At 36.1% G+C, this 16,904-nt stretch overlaps 1 protein-coding gene across 2 annotated transcripts in view; it reads right to left on the minus strand.

Annotated features, from left to right (window-relative positions):
* The window catches only part of XPOT (exportin for tRNA), a 41,933-nt gene extending 25,920 nt beyond the window's left edge, over positions 1 to 16,013 (minus strand). The window contains exons 1-6 of one of the 2 annotated variants that reach the window (XM_074269748.1): positions 15,880 to 16,013; positions 11,478 to 11,611; positions 7,622 to 7,704; positions 6,033 to 6,089; positions 2,839 to 2,908; positions 1,242 to 1,460 (exon numbers count right to left, since the gene is read on the minus strand). In XM_074269748.1, the coding sequence (XP_074125849.1) occupies positions 1,242 to 1,460; positions 2,839 to 2,908; positions 6,033 to 6,089; positions 7,622 to 7,704; positions 11,478 to 11,537 (489 nt within the window). In that variant the 5' untranslated portion in view covers positions 11,538 to 11,611; positions 15,880 to 16,013. Of the gene's footprint in view, positions 1 to 1,241; positions 1,461 to 2,838; positions 2,909 to 6,032; positions 6,090 to 7,621; positions 7,705 to 11,477; positions 11,612 to 15,398; positions 15,536 to 15,879 lie in introns of those variants that run through there. The other variant, XM_074269747.1, reaches the window with a different exon arrangement.
* Positions 16,014 to 16,904: the final 891 nt, after the last annotated feature.

The following is a 16,904-nucleotide window of genomic DNA, read 5'->3' on the forward strand; positions in this document are numbered from 1 at the left end:
TATAACTTACAACATCATCTGACTAACAAAATGACAAATGACATACAACCTCATTCTCTAAATCAAAATCCAGCATTTCTTCCCCTTCAATGAAGAATAGTAACCACTTTTAGGGGGTTCCCTCTTTCCAAGTGTCTCACATGAATAGTTGCTGTATATATTGTTAGAAATCGAGATTACAATGGTACATCTCAAGAGTCGTTGGCTCACAAAAGGGAAAACCTGGCTAAGAGAGGAGGCTGTGATTTCAGGAGATGAAAGCTCGGGATTTGGAGCCAGGACATCTTAAATATGGTTTCTGACACTAGTGGTGTGATCCTGAACAAGTCCCTCATCTATAAAATGGGAATAAAGCACCTACTTTAGAGTGGTTGTGAGGATCAAATAAGAAGAATTATAAAGAATGGTACCTGACATAGTAAATGATGTATAAATACTTTTTCCCAACAATGGAGCATATAACTGTATGCCATTTTAAGTCTAATTTCACAGTACAAACTTTATTGGCACTTCTACTGAACCACCATTACATTAATTACATTACATAATCTTACATTATTTGTTTAAACCTTTTTTCTACTATGATGTTTTAAATTTCACAAGGTATGGTGTAGCTTCTTTCTTCTCCAAATGCCTTGAGGTCTTATGACAACATGTACATATTCAATTATTAAATGATGATACTGGCAGAGGAAGTAGCGTTTGCTATATGATTCACATATTGAAGGTACAAAGCAATGAAACTCATGCTCAACCAAGCATGAAAATCAAAGGAAACTTCCAACCTTACTGGATGCATCAGCAGAAAGATCACAAAACAGATTTCTCTGGCATATCTATGCCAGGAGAGAAACTGTTGCCATTACTTCTACTAAATCTGACTCTCTGGTACTGACACTCTGACTACAAAGTATATTTTTATAGTTTTGTACAAGCTACATTTGGAGAAAAGTTAATTCTATATCTGAACCCAATATATTTCATAATCTAGATTGATAACATTCAAAGCATCAATTTACATATCTTCTGTATTAGAAAAAACTTGACAAAGAAAAGCAGTTAGTAAATTTGGGATTATTCTTTAAAATGTTACTTCATCTAAAAATATATTGCACTTAAAAGCAATTTTTGTATCTTTTCTTATCTTCCATTGTAAACAACAAAGATCTATACCCATTTAGTAATAAACAAAATCCATATAAAGCTAAAATCAATGTTGCAAAGTTCGCAAAGTTACTTGCCTCAGATGTATGAACTACATCCCGATCTACCAATTCTGCATCAATAGCCATGAGGATTCTGAGGTATAAATCTACTCCTCTTGGGTTAAGGTCCACTACTGATAGAATATCAAAAAAATACTTGGGCCATTTAGTGAGATACTCTGTAACGAAGAGTAATGCAAAGACTTGCGCTGCTTTGTTTCGAATGAAAGTCTTCTCTGGCTGGGGATGCAGCATCTAAAAGAAGCAGAAACATTCTAAGCACACTATAATAAACAGTAAGATTTGCAGTATAAACTGCTTTCAAAATTTATTCAGTGAAAAAATGTAAAACTTATTTCATCTTCATCTAAACTTTTAAGTTAAATGCGTATTACACTGAGGATGTGAATTCATTCAACAAAATGAATTATGTTTAAAAGAATTGCGCATGTTTAAACTATGTTGAATTACGTGTTGTCTAGGTGAAAGGGAAAGTGGGGGAGAGAAAAATCTGGAATAAAATATTTTGCAAGAGTGAATGTTAAAAACTATCTTTGCATATATTTTGTTAAATAAAAAGCTATGATTAAAATAACAAAAAAAAAAAAAAAAAAAAAAAAAAAAAAGGCATTATCTTAGGCTGAAAGGGATGGCCAAAAAAGTTAATAAACAAAATTTGGGTTTACAGGAAAGAACATTCAAAATCACAAAAAATTGTGAGCTACCTCACAAATGGAATTCTAAAGAGTTGCTATAATTTTATGATATGAAAATACTGTGTACATTTCAATTATTTTTCTCAATTTGGTAGTTAAAATAAGTGTCTCAGAGTCTTTCTTCTACACATTGCTTTGAATCAGATTATCTAAAATAGGCCAAAAAAAAATTCTCCATATAGATGAGGCCCCTTTGCTTTCAGTCACTGTTATAATAAAACAGATAAGAAAGGACCACTGGTGCTCTCTTTCATGAACATACAAATTTACCTAAATTGCAAATTACTCATTTAACCTATCATAATGGCATTGTAGTCAGCACCAGAAGATCACATTTATATCTTGCAATATTGTATATTTAAACTCATTTAACCACCTAAAAAATATACTAAAAAAGCCCCTTTCTTTTCAAAATGCCAATATGAAAACCCATTTATTGAGTTTCAATCACTGTAAGAAACTGGCTTGGTTCTTCCTATATCAGGTTGTCAACATCTTAACCATGCTACAAACTCTGAGTATGTCTTTGTGCACTTCATAAGTACATACACTCAAATGAGTTCATGAAGCACCATGGAAACAGCAGAACAGCTTTAAGTACAAACTTCAAGAACTGACACTTATTTGGCTGCTTTAGCTAAAAAAGCATGCATTATTTGGATACAAGATAAAGGACATGCTAGAAAGTCTATCTAAAATCACAATGCTGAAATCTTCTATAAAATTTGATAAGTAGTTATAGAGTTGTTTTTCACATTTCTTTGAAAGAGAATTATTTCTGAAAATTTATGTAGACCAAAGCCAGTCCTTTTATCAACAGGCCTCAATGGAAAAATATGCAAACCCAGAAACAGAAACTTAATGTGGTTTGTGCTGTGGATGAAACTGGGAAACTTTTGTTGCTGTTTTTATTTTACCTGAGCTTGTAGCCAAGTTATAAGAGTTTCCCTAATTAGCTGTTGTTGAGCTGCTGTGAGTTCTGAGTACCTGAAACAAATAAACAAAAACAAAAAATTGAGACACCCTGACAAAGAGAAAAGAGCAATGGATCTTGGAGGCAGGTGAGATCCCTACTGGAATTTTGCCTCTGACACTTACTAAGAATCACAGGCAAGTAAAGCAATTCTGAGCCTAAGTCTCCTCATTTATGAAATGAAAATAACTAGGGTGGTTATAAAGATCAAAGGCAAAAATGTAAAACCAAGTTCTCTATAAATGTTAGTCATTAATAAACAAATCTTCAAAGACTCAGTGGGTTAGTGTACCATAAAAAATGATGAAGTGATTTAATTTGCAGGAAAATGTTTATCATTTAAAATCAATTTGACAAAGTCAACATTCCTCCAATTGTTAGAAGTCTTATGTGTTCATATATGAAACATCATGAGTCTGCCATAGTGTGGCGAAAACAAAAGCCTCCACTCCTCTCCCTTTATCCTGGTCACAAGAGACCCTTCTGTAGTTCAATCCCATGCCACCCGTTCCCCCTCTCTCCCTTACACATTGGTCCCTATTCTTACACACAGTCTCCTAAGAGAGTCCCTTAAGCCCTTCTTTTTCACCATCCTTCACTTCTTGTTTCATCCCTAATATAAACACCATTCCTCCCCAATCTCTCCAAATCCTGGCAGGAGAACATGTACTATTCTTTATGTGGTATCCCTCACCTCTTTCTGAATAACCTAAACCTCCATTATGCTAAAAGTAGACATGCAATAACCCCAGAAGAATGAAATGTTTCAAGGCTCAAGCAATCATAAATTTTACCCAAAGTTATTTAGTCAAGAGTACAAAACATTAAAAACTTAACCTTTTCTTTTATCTGAAGCCTTATGTTTTAAAGTATAGTAGATGAGTATACTTTTAATCCAAAATATCTATTCTCTCTTGCTAATTACATTAAATAGACAACTGACTAAAACTTAGACCTTTAATTCAACTCTAGGCTCAATTTATGACACTATATGTGTGTATTAGGATAATGAGGATGTAGGAAATTAGTCCAAAACAAAGAGGTAAGGAATAGCACATAAAGATGATAGCCATTCTCCAATTGATAAATGATCAAAGAATATGAACAGACAATTTTTAGATGATGAAATTGAAACTATTTCCACTCATGAAAGTGTTCCAAATCACTACTGACCAGAGAAATGCAAATTAAGACAACTCTGAGATATCATTACACACCTGTCAGATTGGCTAAGATGACAGGAACAAATAATGAATGTTGGAGGGGATGTGGGAAAACTAGGACACTTATGCATTGTTGGTGGAGTTGTGAACAAATCCAACCATTCTGGAGAGCAATCTGGAATTATGTCCAAAAAGTTATCAAACTGTGCATACCCTTTGATCCAGCAGTGCTACTACTGGGCTTATATCCCAAGAAAATACTAAAGGGAAAGGGACCTGTATATGCCAAAATGTTTGTGGCAGCCCTTTTTGTAGTGGCTAGAAACTGGAAAATGAATGGATGTCCATCAATTGGAGAATGGTTGGGTAAATTATGGTATATTAATGTTATGGAATATTATTGCTCTGTAAGAAATGACCAGCAAGATGAATACAGAGAGGCTTGGAGAGACTTATATCAACTGATGCTGAGTGAAATGAGCAGAACTAGGAGATCATTATACAATTCAACAACAATACTGTATGAGGATGTATTCTGATGGAAGTGGATATCTTCAACATAGAGAAGATCTAATCCAGTTCCAATTGATCAATGATGGACAGAACCAGCTACACCCAGAGAAGGAACACTGGGAAATGTTTGCATTTTGTTTTTCTTCCCGCATTTTTTGTTTTTCTTCCCAGGTTATTTTTACCTTCAGAATCCAATTCTTCCTTTGCAACAATAACAACAAAATTCGGTTCTGCACATATGTATTGTATCTAGGATATACTATAACATATTTAATATGTATGGGAACGCCTGCCATCTAGGGGAGGAGGTGGAGGGAAGGAGGAGAAAATTCATAACAGAAGGGAGTACAAGGGATAATACTGTAAAAAATTACCTATGCATATATACTGTCAAAAATGTTATAATTATAAAATAAAATATAAAAAAAAAAAAAAAGAAAGAAAGATGATAATACATGTTCTCCTGCCAAAAGTGTGGAAAGGTTGGGGAGGAATGGTGTAAAAGTTATTCTTAGAAACTGGAAAATGATGAAAGAGACTAGAGGTGAAGGGGCATTTGGGAATGATTTGCCTATCAGCAAAAAGATAGCATCAAGTGTCTGAAGGTGGATTTGAACTCAGGTCCTTCTGATTACAGGTCTGGTGCCCTATCTACTGTGTGACCACTTAACTGCCTAAAATGCTTTATATGTAGGCAAGAACAAATGGATATGAATAATGGTATTCATAGACATCATTTCCCTAACACATGTATAGAAAATGGCAATATTTTATTTTACTTTCTAAAAATGTATTTTCAAGATGCTTTTCAATTCACCTTCCTCCTCCTGTTTCTCACTGACATCCCTATTTATTTTGCTTTGAAGCGGAGTTATGATCTGTAAGTGACTGAACAGGTATTTTGCTCCCTTATAGTTCTTACCAAGCTTCTGAGACAGCTAGAGGGAGAATTAGGGGACTCAGGTTTGAATCTGACACCTGGGAGAAATCAGCTCTTTACAAGCTTTTATTTCCTCTGTTCAGATAAGAGAGTTGGATGATAGTTTCCAGATCCTGTAAATCTTAAGTTTTCTGGTTCTTACCAAATGTTGTATGCTAAAGAATCTCATAAGATATTTTGTCTGATGAAATGGTTCAAATTGGTACATCTTGCAATTTTAAGAGTCCCATTAAACTTATATAGACTAGAAATCAGATGCACCTGATTATGTGGTCTGTATAAAATTCAAAAGACTTGGTGATCCATCTTAAAAACTGAGAAGTCATGGCAGAAGCAAAATCAGAAGCCATGGTCCCATAACAAATAATGTGACAGTGCACTAATTATGCCAACTTATATTCTAATTCTCTGAAGAAAAACATCTAGCAAATGATAAATCTTATTACAAGGTAAATAAACAAAACCAATTTTCCCATGTAGATCTTAATGCTAAAATGGGATAGGGAAAGAAAAATTTCTCACTTGAATTTTACTTGATGTTCTAGAACCTGAAAGCAGAAGAACTTGACATGATCATCACTGAAAAAAAATAGAAAAGAAAGTCAGAATAAAGACCAAAACAACAAAACTTACTATATTTAACAGTAAAATCTATCCTTGACTTGGTATTAGTGAATTTACTGAATAAAAGGACTAATAAAAAGTACAAGGTATGGAAATCAATTAACCAGTTAAAAACTCTGGGCTTTAAAAAGTATTACCTTTCAATTTTCAATAAAATTGCATTTACTTTATATATAAGCTCATCTAAATTCTAAAATATTAACCCATACATGAAAAAAAATTTCTCCTATTAGTTTAATAATCATGGGACAAAGCATATATTAGCTCATATTTTATATGCAAAAAGACTTTGACAATTAAGGAATATCTTAAAATACTAAAACCACTAGGTCTCTAAAAGTAGAATGATCTATGCTGGGAAACCAAGATGGTAAGCTAAGTCATTGGTGGCAACTCCAGCCTTCCTACTCATATTCCTGCCCTCACTAAGTAAATGAAGCTCTACTGCTAATGAAATCTAGGAGGTTGATGTTCCCCAAAACATTTGTGTTAAGCGTACTATAAGCTGATAAGTAACAATAAAACAACCACATCATCCTTGGAGGAAATTCCACCTCCAAAACCTTGCATTTCTATCACAGATAGATATATGGGCACAGCTGGTATGAAAATTTTACTCTTCAAAGCCACGTCAAATATGAAACTTCCCTCTAGAACCAGAGGGTATGAACATTTTATAGTATCCTGTCTATTTCAGTAAAACTGATTTCCATTGTATTTTATTTTATGCATTTAAAAACATTCTGAGATGGGGTTTCCATCAAATAAGGGATCCATCAAATAGGAATACTTGTTCCAGCTACCCTCATAGTGATTCAGACCATAAACTAACATAGTGACAAAACCATAAACATTATCTAGGTTGTATTTAATTTGTTAGTCTAAAACTAGTTCCAGCAGCACTCTTTTCTTAGCTTGCTGTCCCTGTTCTCTTGTGATGTAGCCTGATGTCAGATGGTTGTATCCCAAGTTTATTTAAATGTTTCTTCAAAAAACATAAGCTGCATGCTAGAAAAATTATTTAATTGACTCATTTTCTCTCAGCTGGTGGGGGGAGGGAGAGGAGAGTTGACTAGATAAAATACAAAATCCTTTACAGCTCTAAACCTATTATCCTATTTTAATTGCATTTTAAAATGTTAACCATTATTTGTTCCCAATATAAAATTTTCCTTAAGAGAATCAATTACATCTTTTCCAGGGCTTGCAGGGGTTTTTTCTAATGAAAAACGAATACCACTTATGCCTATAGTCTATTCCATATTTAAAAACCCCCTAGAACTTGAAGTTATTTCTTGAAGACTTTTCAGATTATTTCTTTAATGTTCCTGTCTATTTAATGGTTACAAGAAGTCACTCCCCAATTTTAAAGTTACATGAAAAGTTGTTGCAAAGAGAGGTCAGCAGAATCTTGATTCTTTTAAAAATTTAGTTAAATTTAAGTTTAAATTCTTCTGAGAATTCTACATAATTAAGTTTTAAATTACCTGTATGTCCTTTGGGCAAGAGCTTCTGCACATACTTGCCAGGCATCTGGGGAAATCTTTAACTGTTCAAAATAGGCCAATGCCTACAAAAAAAGACTTAGAATTAAAATCAATGTTCCACAACTTCCAAATTTAGCAAACATTACCTTAAAAAAAAAAAAAAAAAAAAAAAGCTTTCTAATTTTATAAATTTACAAATTATAAGAATATTATAAGATTATAAATTATAAGAATATTATTACAGAATATTGTCATATCTCTAAACTTTACTGCTAATAACCAACAATAAGCATTGGTTTGAAATCTTAGTCCTTTTACTGACCTAAAAGTTTTTAATATATTAACAACTTAATAGAAAATAAAGATTAAAAAAAAAAAAAAAATCAGAATTATTATCATAGGGGCAATTAGGTGGTGCAGTGGATAGAGCACCAGCCCTGAAGTCAGGAGGTCCTGAGTTCAAACCTGGCCTCAGAAAATTCCTGGCTGTGTGACCCTGAGCAAGTCACTTAACCAATTGCCTCAGGGGAAAAAAAAATTTGAAAGAATTGTTATAAACCTGGAAGTGTTATGGTTTGAGCTATCAAGATAAAAGAGGAAAAATCTTGTTAAGTTTCTAGAAAAAAAAAAATTTTTTTTTTTTTAAAGGAAATACAGAATATCTTTGAATGTTCAAAGCTTTACTTTAGAGTATGTTTAAAAAATCTAAGTCTGTCCTTTCAGGCACTGACTTTGGACATAGAAGGTGGTGTTCAGGTTCTAATCTTAAGCATGTCGCTGTCAGCTCCACTTCCCACCAAAACCAATAGTCTGTTTTCCTACCCTCAAACTGAAAGAAAGGCATTCCTTCTCTCATAACTCAAGAATAACACTTGGAATGCTCTAGACTAGCTACCTTTTAAATTCACCACATACATGTGGACAAAGTGCTTGTGAACAAGATCCCCATTTTGTGATGTAGCTGAGACTAGACATATGACATAGGACAGTATGAATGAAACACTGAATTAAAACAAGTAAGTGTCATATCAACCAAGAGTTGCCACCAGGATCTGTTTTTGATTTTATGTGCTGGGCGATGTTTCCAAACAGCAGTAGCATCAATTAAATTCACAGCACAAAGCATCATGAGAAAGCAGAGAGATTCAATAAATGCTACTTAATAAAAAGACTTAACAGTAGCTGGATACGTGCTACTTTATCCCATTAGAAGAAAACAGCTGAAATTGTTACTCATTTCTCCAAACAATGTTGCAAAAGACAGGCAACACAAATAAAACATTCTAAAGTCTCTTAAAGTAACCTGACAAAAAGATGTTATTCTTTAATTCATGACTTTTTTGTTGTTCTTTTCTTCAGCCATTTTGAATCCACTCCTCTGTATGTTCTTTTTTTGGAGGCACAAAGAAGTCATCAACTTCCCACAGAGTTCTCTTCTAGTCATACCTTACTGCTTTTTTCTAAGCAGCAGCTCAATCAGGTCAATTACTACCACACTTGGGAAAATCAAGAAATCTGAGTACATAGAGTAGAAAGAGCACCACCACAAGTGGAATCAGAGGATCTTGTTCTGACTCCAAGCCTGGGATATTAGGTAGTCACTTAACCCTGGGGGGTCGTAGCACCTCATCTGTAAAACGAGAAGTTTGAACTCAATGGCCTTCTCTTTCAGTTCTAAGTTCATGATCACATGATTTATTTCATGTAACCTTGTGGACAGCTAGGTATTGCAGTGCACATACTGGAGTGAAGAAGACTCATCTTCCCAAATTCAAATCTGACATCAGACATATACTTAGCTATATGACTCTGAGCAAATCACTTAATCCTACAGATTCCATTTTCCTCATCTGTAAAATGAATTGGAGGAAATAGCAAAGCACTCCAGTGTCTTTGCCAAGAAAACCCCAAAAGGGATCAAAAAGAGTTGGATAGGGCTGAAATGACTAAAGAACAAAAAGCAATGATATTGGAAGAAATGAGTTTCTATAATTCCTTTCATTTATTTTTTGTGATCTACACTGAGTATCTTCTAATTATTTTCAGAACTTTTCTTTTCCATTTAATTCTAGTGTACAGGATTGTATGCAATTTCTTACAGTAATCTGAGACCCAAAAGACATTTTAATTTTGGATTTCTATTAATTTCCTGTGATACTTAAATGATAAATACTGTAAAGTACTGAGAAGATGAGTTACTAATCAGGAAAATTATCTGCTATCTCTTTTTCACTTCAAATGCTTTTCCATTTTCTCACTTTAAGTACTCTTGCTAAGGCAAACTTTAACTTTTCTACCCCTTAGCAGCAGACTAAAAATTGATGTGACTAAACAAAAGTGGTCACCTAGTGATCAAATTCCCATAATGAGACTCTCCCAATTTAGCTATCTTTGTCATAGGGTCTATGCTTCAAGTGTCTCCAGCATGGTTAAGAAGTGTCATAGCTTGTACTCGGATGAGAGAAACACTAAGAAACCCAGAGACACCTCCATGTCACAATGAACCTTGGGAGGACGATGTTAGTGGAGAAATTCCCTACTAGCATACTGAAAAATTCACTGGACATCTTATATGCAAGATATGCTATATTTTTAAAAGGGGGAAAAAAATTACATCTATTCAAGTAGGAGAGAAAAATGATCAGAATAAGATTAATAATTCTCACTGTAGTTGGCTGTAGCTATTAAATACCCTTGTGCACTCATTGTAATTAGCAACAAAAAGAGGAGTGGAAGAAAAGAAGTCCCTCCTTCCTACCACAAAGCCCAAGCTTCAAAAGGCCAGAAGACTTTAAAAAATTAATTACATTTGTTTTGAGAGGCTTTTTTTGTATTAACTTTTCATTTAGAACTTATACTTTGGATTACTTAAAACAACTCTATTAGATGAAACAATACCATCTCTAATGAGATTATATTATCCTTTGGAGTCACATCAAAGAACTATTTTACAACTTATACTACCTCTGAGGTGCTTGAAGTTTCTTAGGATAGAATCCAGGGCAAAAATCACTTAGGTCAAATTTTATTTTATGTTGAATTCTGATATACATTTTTATTTTAAATCACCTTAAGGTTGTAGTATATGAAGAACACTAATAAGATCTAAATATTAGATTTATTAGATATGCAACAATTAAATGATTTCATAGATCATTTTAAACATGAAAGGCAAAGATATTCAGCTATAGAAAGGTTGCTTTCACCTTTAACAATTTGTTAACAGTTAACAGTTTGCAATGTGGATATAAAAAAAGATAATTCCAGTTCTCAAGGAACTCACAGACTGATAGGGGAGAGAACTCACAAACATTTATGTATGAATGAGTTGTCTCCTGGATAAAGGAGATAATGAACAGAGGAGCCTGTATGAAGGGGTATGAAGAAAAGCTTCCTATAGACATGGTATTTTAGCTAGGATTTGAAGGAAGCCAATAGGTGAGAGGGTGAAGAGGGAGATGGAGGATAGCTAATGAAAATGCTGAGAATCAGGAAACATTGAGCATTTAGTAGCAGAACTCTACATCATGTTAATTTATCTCTAAACAGGAAAAAGTAAAGGACGAAACATCAGTAATGCCCAGTCTTCCAGTGCACTTTCATGTATATCTTTATGCTTTCATTTAAAAGGACAAGTCATAATTTTACTTCAGCACTCCCAATGAAGCAGACTGAAAAAGCATCTTGGTCAGTAATAAGACTTCTCTACACAAATATTCAATATTATTTACAATGAACAAAATTGTACTATATAATAAAAGATTATTCTAATCTTAAATCATCTAACAGCACCTACAATTATGCTGCACTTTAAAAGTTAAAAAAAAAAAAAAAAAAAAAGACAAACTTAACATACCCTTTGTCTGAAGTCTGCATCAGCATTTGGATTTAGCCCTAAGAGGGCCTGTTCATCCATGCCTGCTGCTATACTCTGAGTTCTCGAATCTTGTTAGGCTTGCCCCCTGATCGCACAGTAGAATTCACAAACATCTACAGACAAAAAAAGTTGAAAAAGTATCTGTACATAAAAAAGATTTCATCAAAAGAATTACATGCATTTTAAATTAAATTAAATGTAATTTATAGTGGTCAAAAAGTTGTGCAAACTCTGTATATATTAAGAGTCTTTGTTTCTATTAAGATAGGTTTATATCAAACTACAAAAGTAACTTAATTCTCAGTTTAATTTATAACAATCTAATAGATAATTCTCCACTATTTTGTTTCTCTAAGATAAGGTTCTTCTAAGTAGAAATAAAAACACTGTAGACAGCAATTCTCTGGTACTTTTCAAAACTACCCAATAACTACAATAATCCATTTGTTTAATACCTGAAACTTAGTACATTAAGCAGCATGACTAGGAAGCTTCATTTAAATCTGAGATTTAGTTTTTTCAGCTATTACACAATTCTGCCCCTACCATCCCTAGGCTAGAAGTGAGACCAGCAAAGCCTGAGTCCCAAGAGTTAAAATTATATATTTTCCTATCAAATATCTAAACTTTTTAATCAGTGGCTAACAAAGACAGCATAATATGGTGCATTTAATCTCCTGCTAGAGATGTTTATGAACAGTCAAAAATAGGAGATGGTAATGTGGGGTGGTGGAGTCCCAGAGACCAAAATTCAAATTCAGCTTCAGACACTTGACACTATCTGTGAGCAAGTCACTTAATCCCACAGCCTCTCAAAAAAACCCAAACCGAACAAAACAAACCAAAAACAAAAACACAGAACCAGAAGTTTATTAATTAGCCCCTGGATGGTAGAGTAGTAATTCTTATTAACACTAGAAATGTAATTTAGAGTAGTCATATAAGTCATCTGGTTTACATATTAAATCTGAATTCTTAAAAGTTGGGTCAATGGTGTCAAATTATCAGTGTATGTTTTGAAAATAAAAAGCTTAAGGGGCAGCTAGGTAGCGCAGTTCATAGAATACCAGTCCTGAAGTCAGGAGGACCCGAGTTCAAATCTGACCTTAGACACTTAACACTTCCTGGCTGTGTGACCCTGGGCAAGTCACTTAACCTCAATTTACCTCAGCAAAAAAAGAAGAAAAAGGGGGGAAAAAAGCCTTATTTAAAAAAAAAAAAAATCTTAGTTCCTCCTGAAAATACCACATAAGTAATTCTATCCATCAATTTTTAATTTTAATAGTTTAGAGAGTTTTTAGAAAGGCTAGTTAGTACTCTAGAGGTAAAGCCAAAGAAAAAATATGCAACATTAAAATAATTTTAAGTCGCTAAGATAGTGCCTCTAATTTGAAGGATCAAAAGGCATGAGTATTGAATCACCCCCTTCCAAATTATGAAGTCTGGCACACTTCTCAGTTACAAAAATGAGATTTTCCTCTAGCACATAAATGGGACTAGGCTAAAAGGTAATATCAAGAAAATACACATATAAGCACTTCAAAACTGACTAGAGAAACAAATTAAGTTGATGAGCTCTTTTCACTAGAGTCAAAGACAGCCCTTGAATCAAGAGGGTTTTTCTCCACTTCAAGATTAATAAAATGTGGACAGATTACTGAACTAGCCATGTGTTGAAAAGTCGATCAACTCTTTGCAACCAGTTTTTGGCAGGGTATCAACTGTCTACAAAAGCTAAGGAACACTGAATTTACTCTATCAGCCAAGCTTAAAAATGCAGTCACCATAGGCAACCTAGTATTTCCATTTTTTAAATCCAAATTTATGTAATAAGTGAAATATGTATCTTTGATTCTTTTCCTAATATTTCATTAACTCAAAAAAAATCAAAAATAAATTCTGTCAACTAAATCTTTTAAATTCACTAAAAGATTAACTAGAGGTGGGTCTGGCAGAAGTTGTTCTATCACTTGTGAACACTAAAAAAGGATTTAGGCTTCAAATGACCTCTAAGGTTCTATTTCCTTCCATTACTTTGATAATTTTCCTACAGTAGCTTCTCCTGTAACTCTAACTATAAAGGAGATAGAGATTTGGCTTTTTAATTCCATTAGGTCATACATACATAAGCAACTTGAAGCTAAAAATCATTGATCACTATCTTTAGAGAGGGAAAAGGGAGTCTTACCTCCACAGTGTCTAACTGCTGTGCTGGAAATTTTCTAACTTTCAGTCCTCTATCTTTAGAGTGAGAGGAAGAAATATAGATCACTCATAAAAGCATACAAGTACAGCATTAGCATTAAGAATGCTGAATTTGGAGTCAGATAACCTGGCTTTAGATCCCAGGTCCTGATTGACCTGTGTTGTTTTGAGACAAATTACATAACTTCTCTAGGCCTTAGTTTCCTTGTCTGAAAAAGGATGTATTTGGACTGGTGACCTTCCAAAGTCCTCCTAAATCTAAAGCTAAGATGGAAACATAAGTCAGCAAAATACTTATGAGCTGAAATTATCATTTTTGTTGCATTTATTTTGTGATCTCGGAAAAATTACTTCTAATCTATTTATAGGATTATAGGATCTTAGTTCTAGATTTAGAGCTGGAAGGGGCCTTGAGGGATCATTTGTATAATCCTCTTATTTTACAGATGAGGAAACTGAGGTCTAGAAAGGCTAGTGACCAAAATGATTTGCCAAAAGTCACATAGACATCAAGTAGAAGATCCAGGGTTCAGTACCCTTTCCACATTCTCAGAAAAAAATTAAAAAACACTTTTTTTAAAAGGGGGGTGGGGTGGAGAACAGACACCTTGATCCAATTGCCAACATTTTATGGGCTTTAAGTGATCCAAGGCCCTTTGCCAAATATTTCAAGATATTCACAGCAATCTTATAAAGTTGGGTGTAATTTTCCCTATTTTTCGATGATGAAGCCTAAGAGAGAGCAAGTCCCTCTAACATTTACTAGATGACTTGCTAGGGTCAGTACACAAGTAGTATTCTAAAGCTAGAATTGAATTCAAGAGCATCTAGATGCGTAAAAACGTGGAAATAATTCATTGACAACCTAACTAAAAGCTCATAACATACCAAAAACAGATAAAAATTTAACTCAATTCTCCCCACCTTTCTTTTTATTTTTTTCCCTTTTGGCAAAAAGGGAGATGGAGAAAAACCTAGAGATTACTAGAATAAAAAACTATCATTCCCAAGTCGCAGGAGTCGATAATAAAGTAATCTGTTATCTGCTATTATGGAAAGAATTAAACCACAAAACCCTGACACTTAAACTCATTAGCACCTCATCCATTGATCAGTAACTAAATCCTTTGGGAAGAAAAAATAAAAATTCTTTCACACTGCAGTTCTTTAAGCTCATCTTGGAGGGTTTTTTTTTTTTTTTTTTTTTTTTTTTAACATTCCCTCAAGATCAGAATGACAAGTTTGTAATTGACTGGATGCGACTCCCATAAACCGCGTGTTCCTGTCCTCCCTCCCCCACCCAGGCGATTAATGAGCACTTTCAGAGGCCCAGTACTCGTTTTTCTGGTTACGGAAGCATCTTACCTCCGCCAAAAAATTAGGAAAAGGATAGAAAAAAAAATTAAGAGCCAGGATCCTGCGTAGAATGTTACAGGGTGCCCTCCCTCCTGTGCTCGGGAGATCTCATCCGAGAGTGGGGGGATCCAGTTCCCCAAGTCTCGGGTGGGGCAAGCTGCGGTGGGGGAAAGAGGGGCTCCACGTGCTGCTCGCGTGGGAGGGGGAGGCGACCCGCCAATTCCCACCAGACAGCCCCCGGCCCGGCCGCCCCCAAGAAATGGCCCGGGGGTGACAGCCCCGACCCCTGGAGCGGAACAGCCCTCGGTCCTCCTTCAGCCCTCCCCCGGGGCAGCCCACCTTCCCCGGCCGGTCACTCCATCCCCTCCGCGCCTCGTTCAGCCCCGGGAGCAGGTCGCCACCATGGAGCCGCGGAGGAAGGGAGGCGGCGAGCTCCGCAGCCCCGGCCGCCGCTGGGAGCCGGCCGCTCGCAGCTCCTCCGAGACTCCTACTGCGTGGCGCCCGACGAGCGGGCGGGGTCACCGCCGCGGCAGGAAGAGGAGAGCGCGCGCCGCGCGAGCCCCGGGACACCCACACGGCCGCCGCCGCCGCCGCCCCCCACGCCGTAGCAGCTTCCTCAGCTCCCGTCCCGATGAACTCCTCTCGAGGAAATCCAGCTCGGGCAAACGCTGGCAACCTCATGGGCGGCCCCGATCGTGGCCCGCGGGGCGGAGGAAGCCTACGACTCCCAGCATGCCACGCAGCAAAGGATGACGGTTGTTTCGTGAAGAAGAGTGAGGGTGGAGAAAGAAAGTTCACCAGTCTCTCTCCTGTGACTTACCACGTGGAAGTGACGCCTTCTGGGAAATGTAGTACTCTTCTGCCACCTCCCCAAACTCCATAACGCCCGGGTTCATAAGCGCATGCCAGCAGCGCACTTTTCAGGAACTACAGTCTTCTCCCGGGCTGCCCAGCAAGCCCTGAGCCGCCGGAGTTTATAACCGCATGCTTGTTGTGACTTCTGGGAAATGTAGTTCTTTCCTCCACCCCGATCCGCCCGGGGTTCAGAAAGCTGATTCCAAAAGTGCATTGTGGGAAATGGAGTATTCTCCCCACCCCTGTTCCTACCCTCCCCTTAACCCCACCCCATCCCCGTGCTCTGCTGCGCGCATGCCTTCGTGTAGTTGACTGACTTTTACAAACTCTTACTCCAGCCGCGGTAACTGGTTTGTGAGCACGCTTTTGCGGATCCCGGATTAGATGGAAATTCCGTGCAAATTCAGGAGCACGGATAAATGGATCCTGGAAATTCAATTAGATGCACGAGCCTCAGGCCTTTGCTCGGACACATACTAAGCAGTCTCTGTAATTGACCTCAAATCATGTCAATAAAATAATGCCTACTATGTGTTAAGGCAGTACCTTAGGAGGCTGGCAAATGTTTAACCGGGAGTGGGCAATGTTCGTACAACAGCTTTTAAATTAAACTCACATTGTCTCCGCTTTCTTAGTCAAAGAGCAAAATAAACCAGACCTGATTTTTAATGTTTGCCTATTTCCGAGAGTTAAGTATTTTCAATGAAATTTAACATTCAGTTCTTTGAGTTGCCTCCAGCGTATTAGGGTGGAAACATACAAGACTTCAAGGAACCTACTTTTTTTTTTTTGTAAATTTTTGGCTTTTTTTTTTTTTTTTTTTTTTTGTGGCAGGGACAAAGCTCTGACAATGAATATAATATTATAAAAATAGTGTTCAAATTAAGGAGTTGATCTAAGGGGTTGGGGTGGGAAGACATACACTAAGTACAAGCAAGAGATTTAGTAACTAAAACTACTCAGCATTAAAATTGTCACCTGTGGCTGTTG

The sequence above is a fragment of the Sminthopsis crassicaudata genome, chromosome 5 (assembly GCF_048593235.1).
Source record: "Sminthopsis crassicaudata isolate SCR6 chromosome 5, ASM4859323v1, whole genome shotgun sequence".
NCBI lineage: Eukaryota > Metazoa > Chordata > Mammalia > Dasyuromorphia > Dasyuridae > Sminthopsis > Sminthopsis crassicaudata.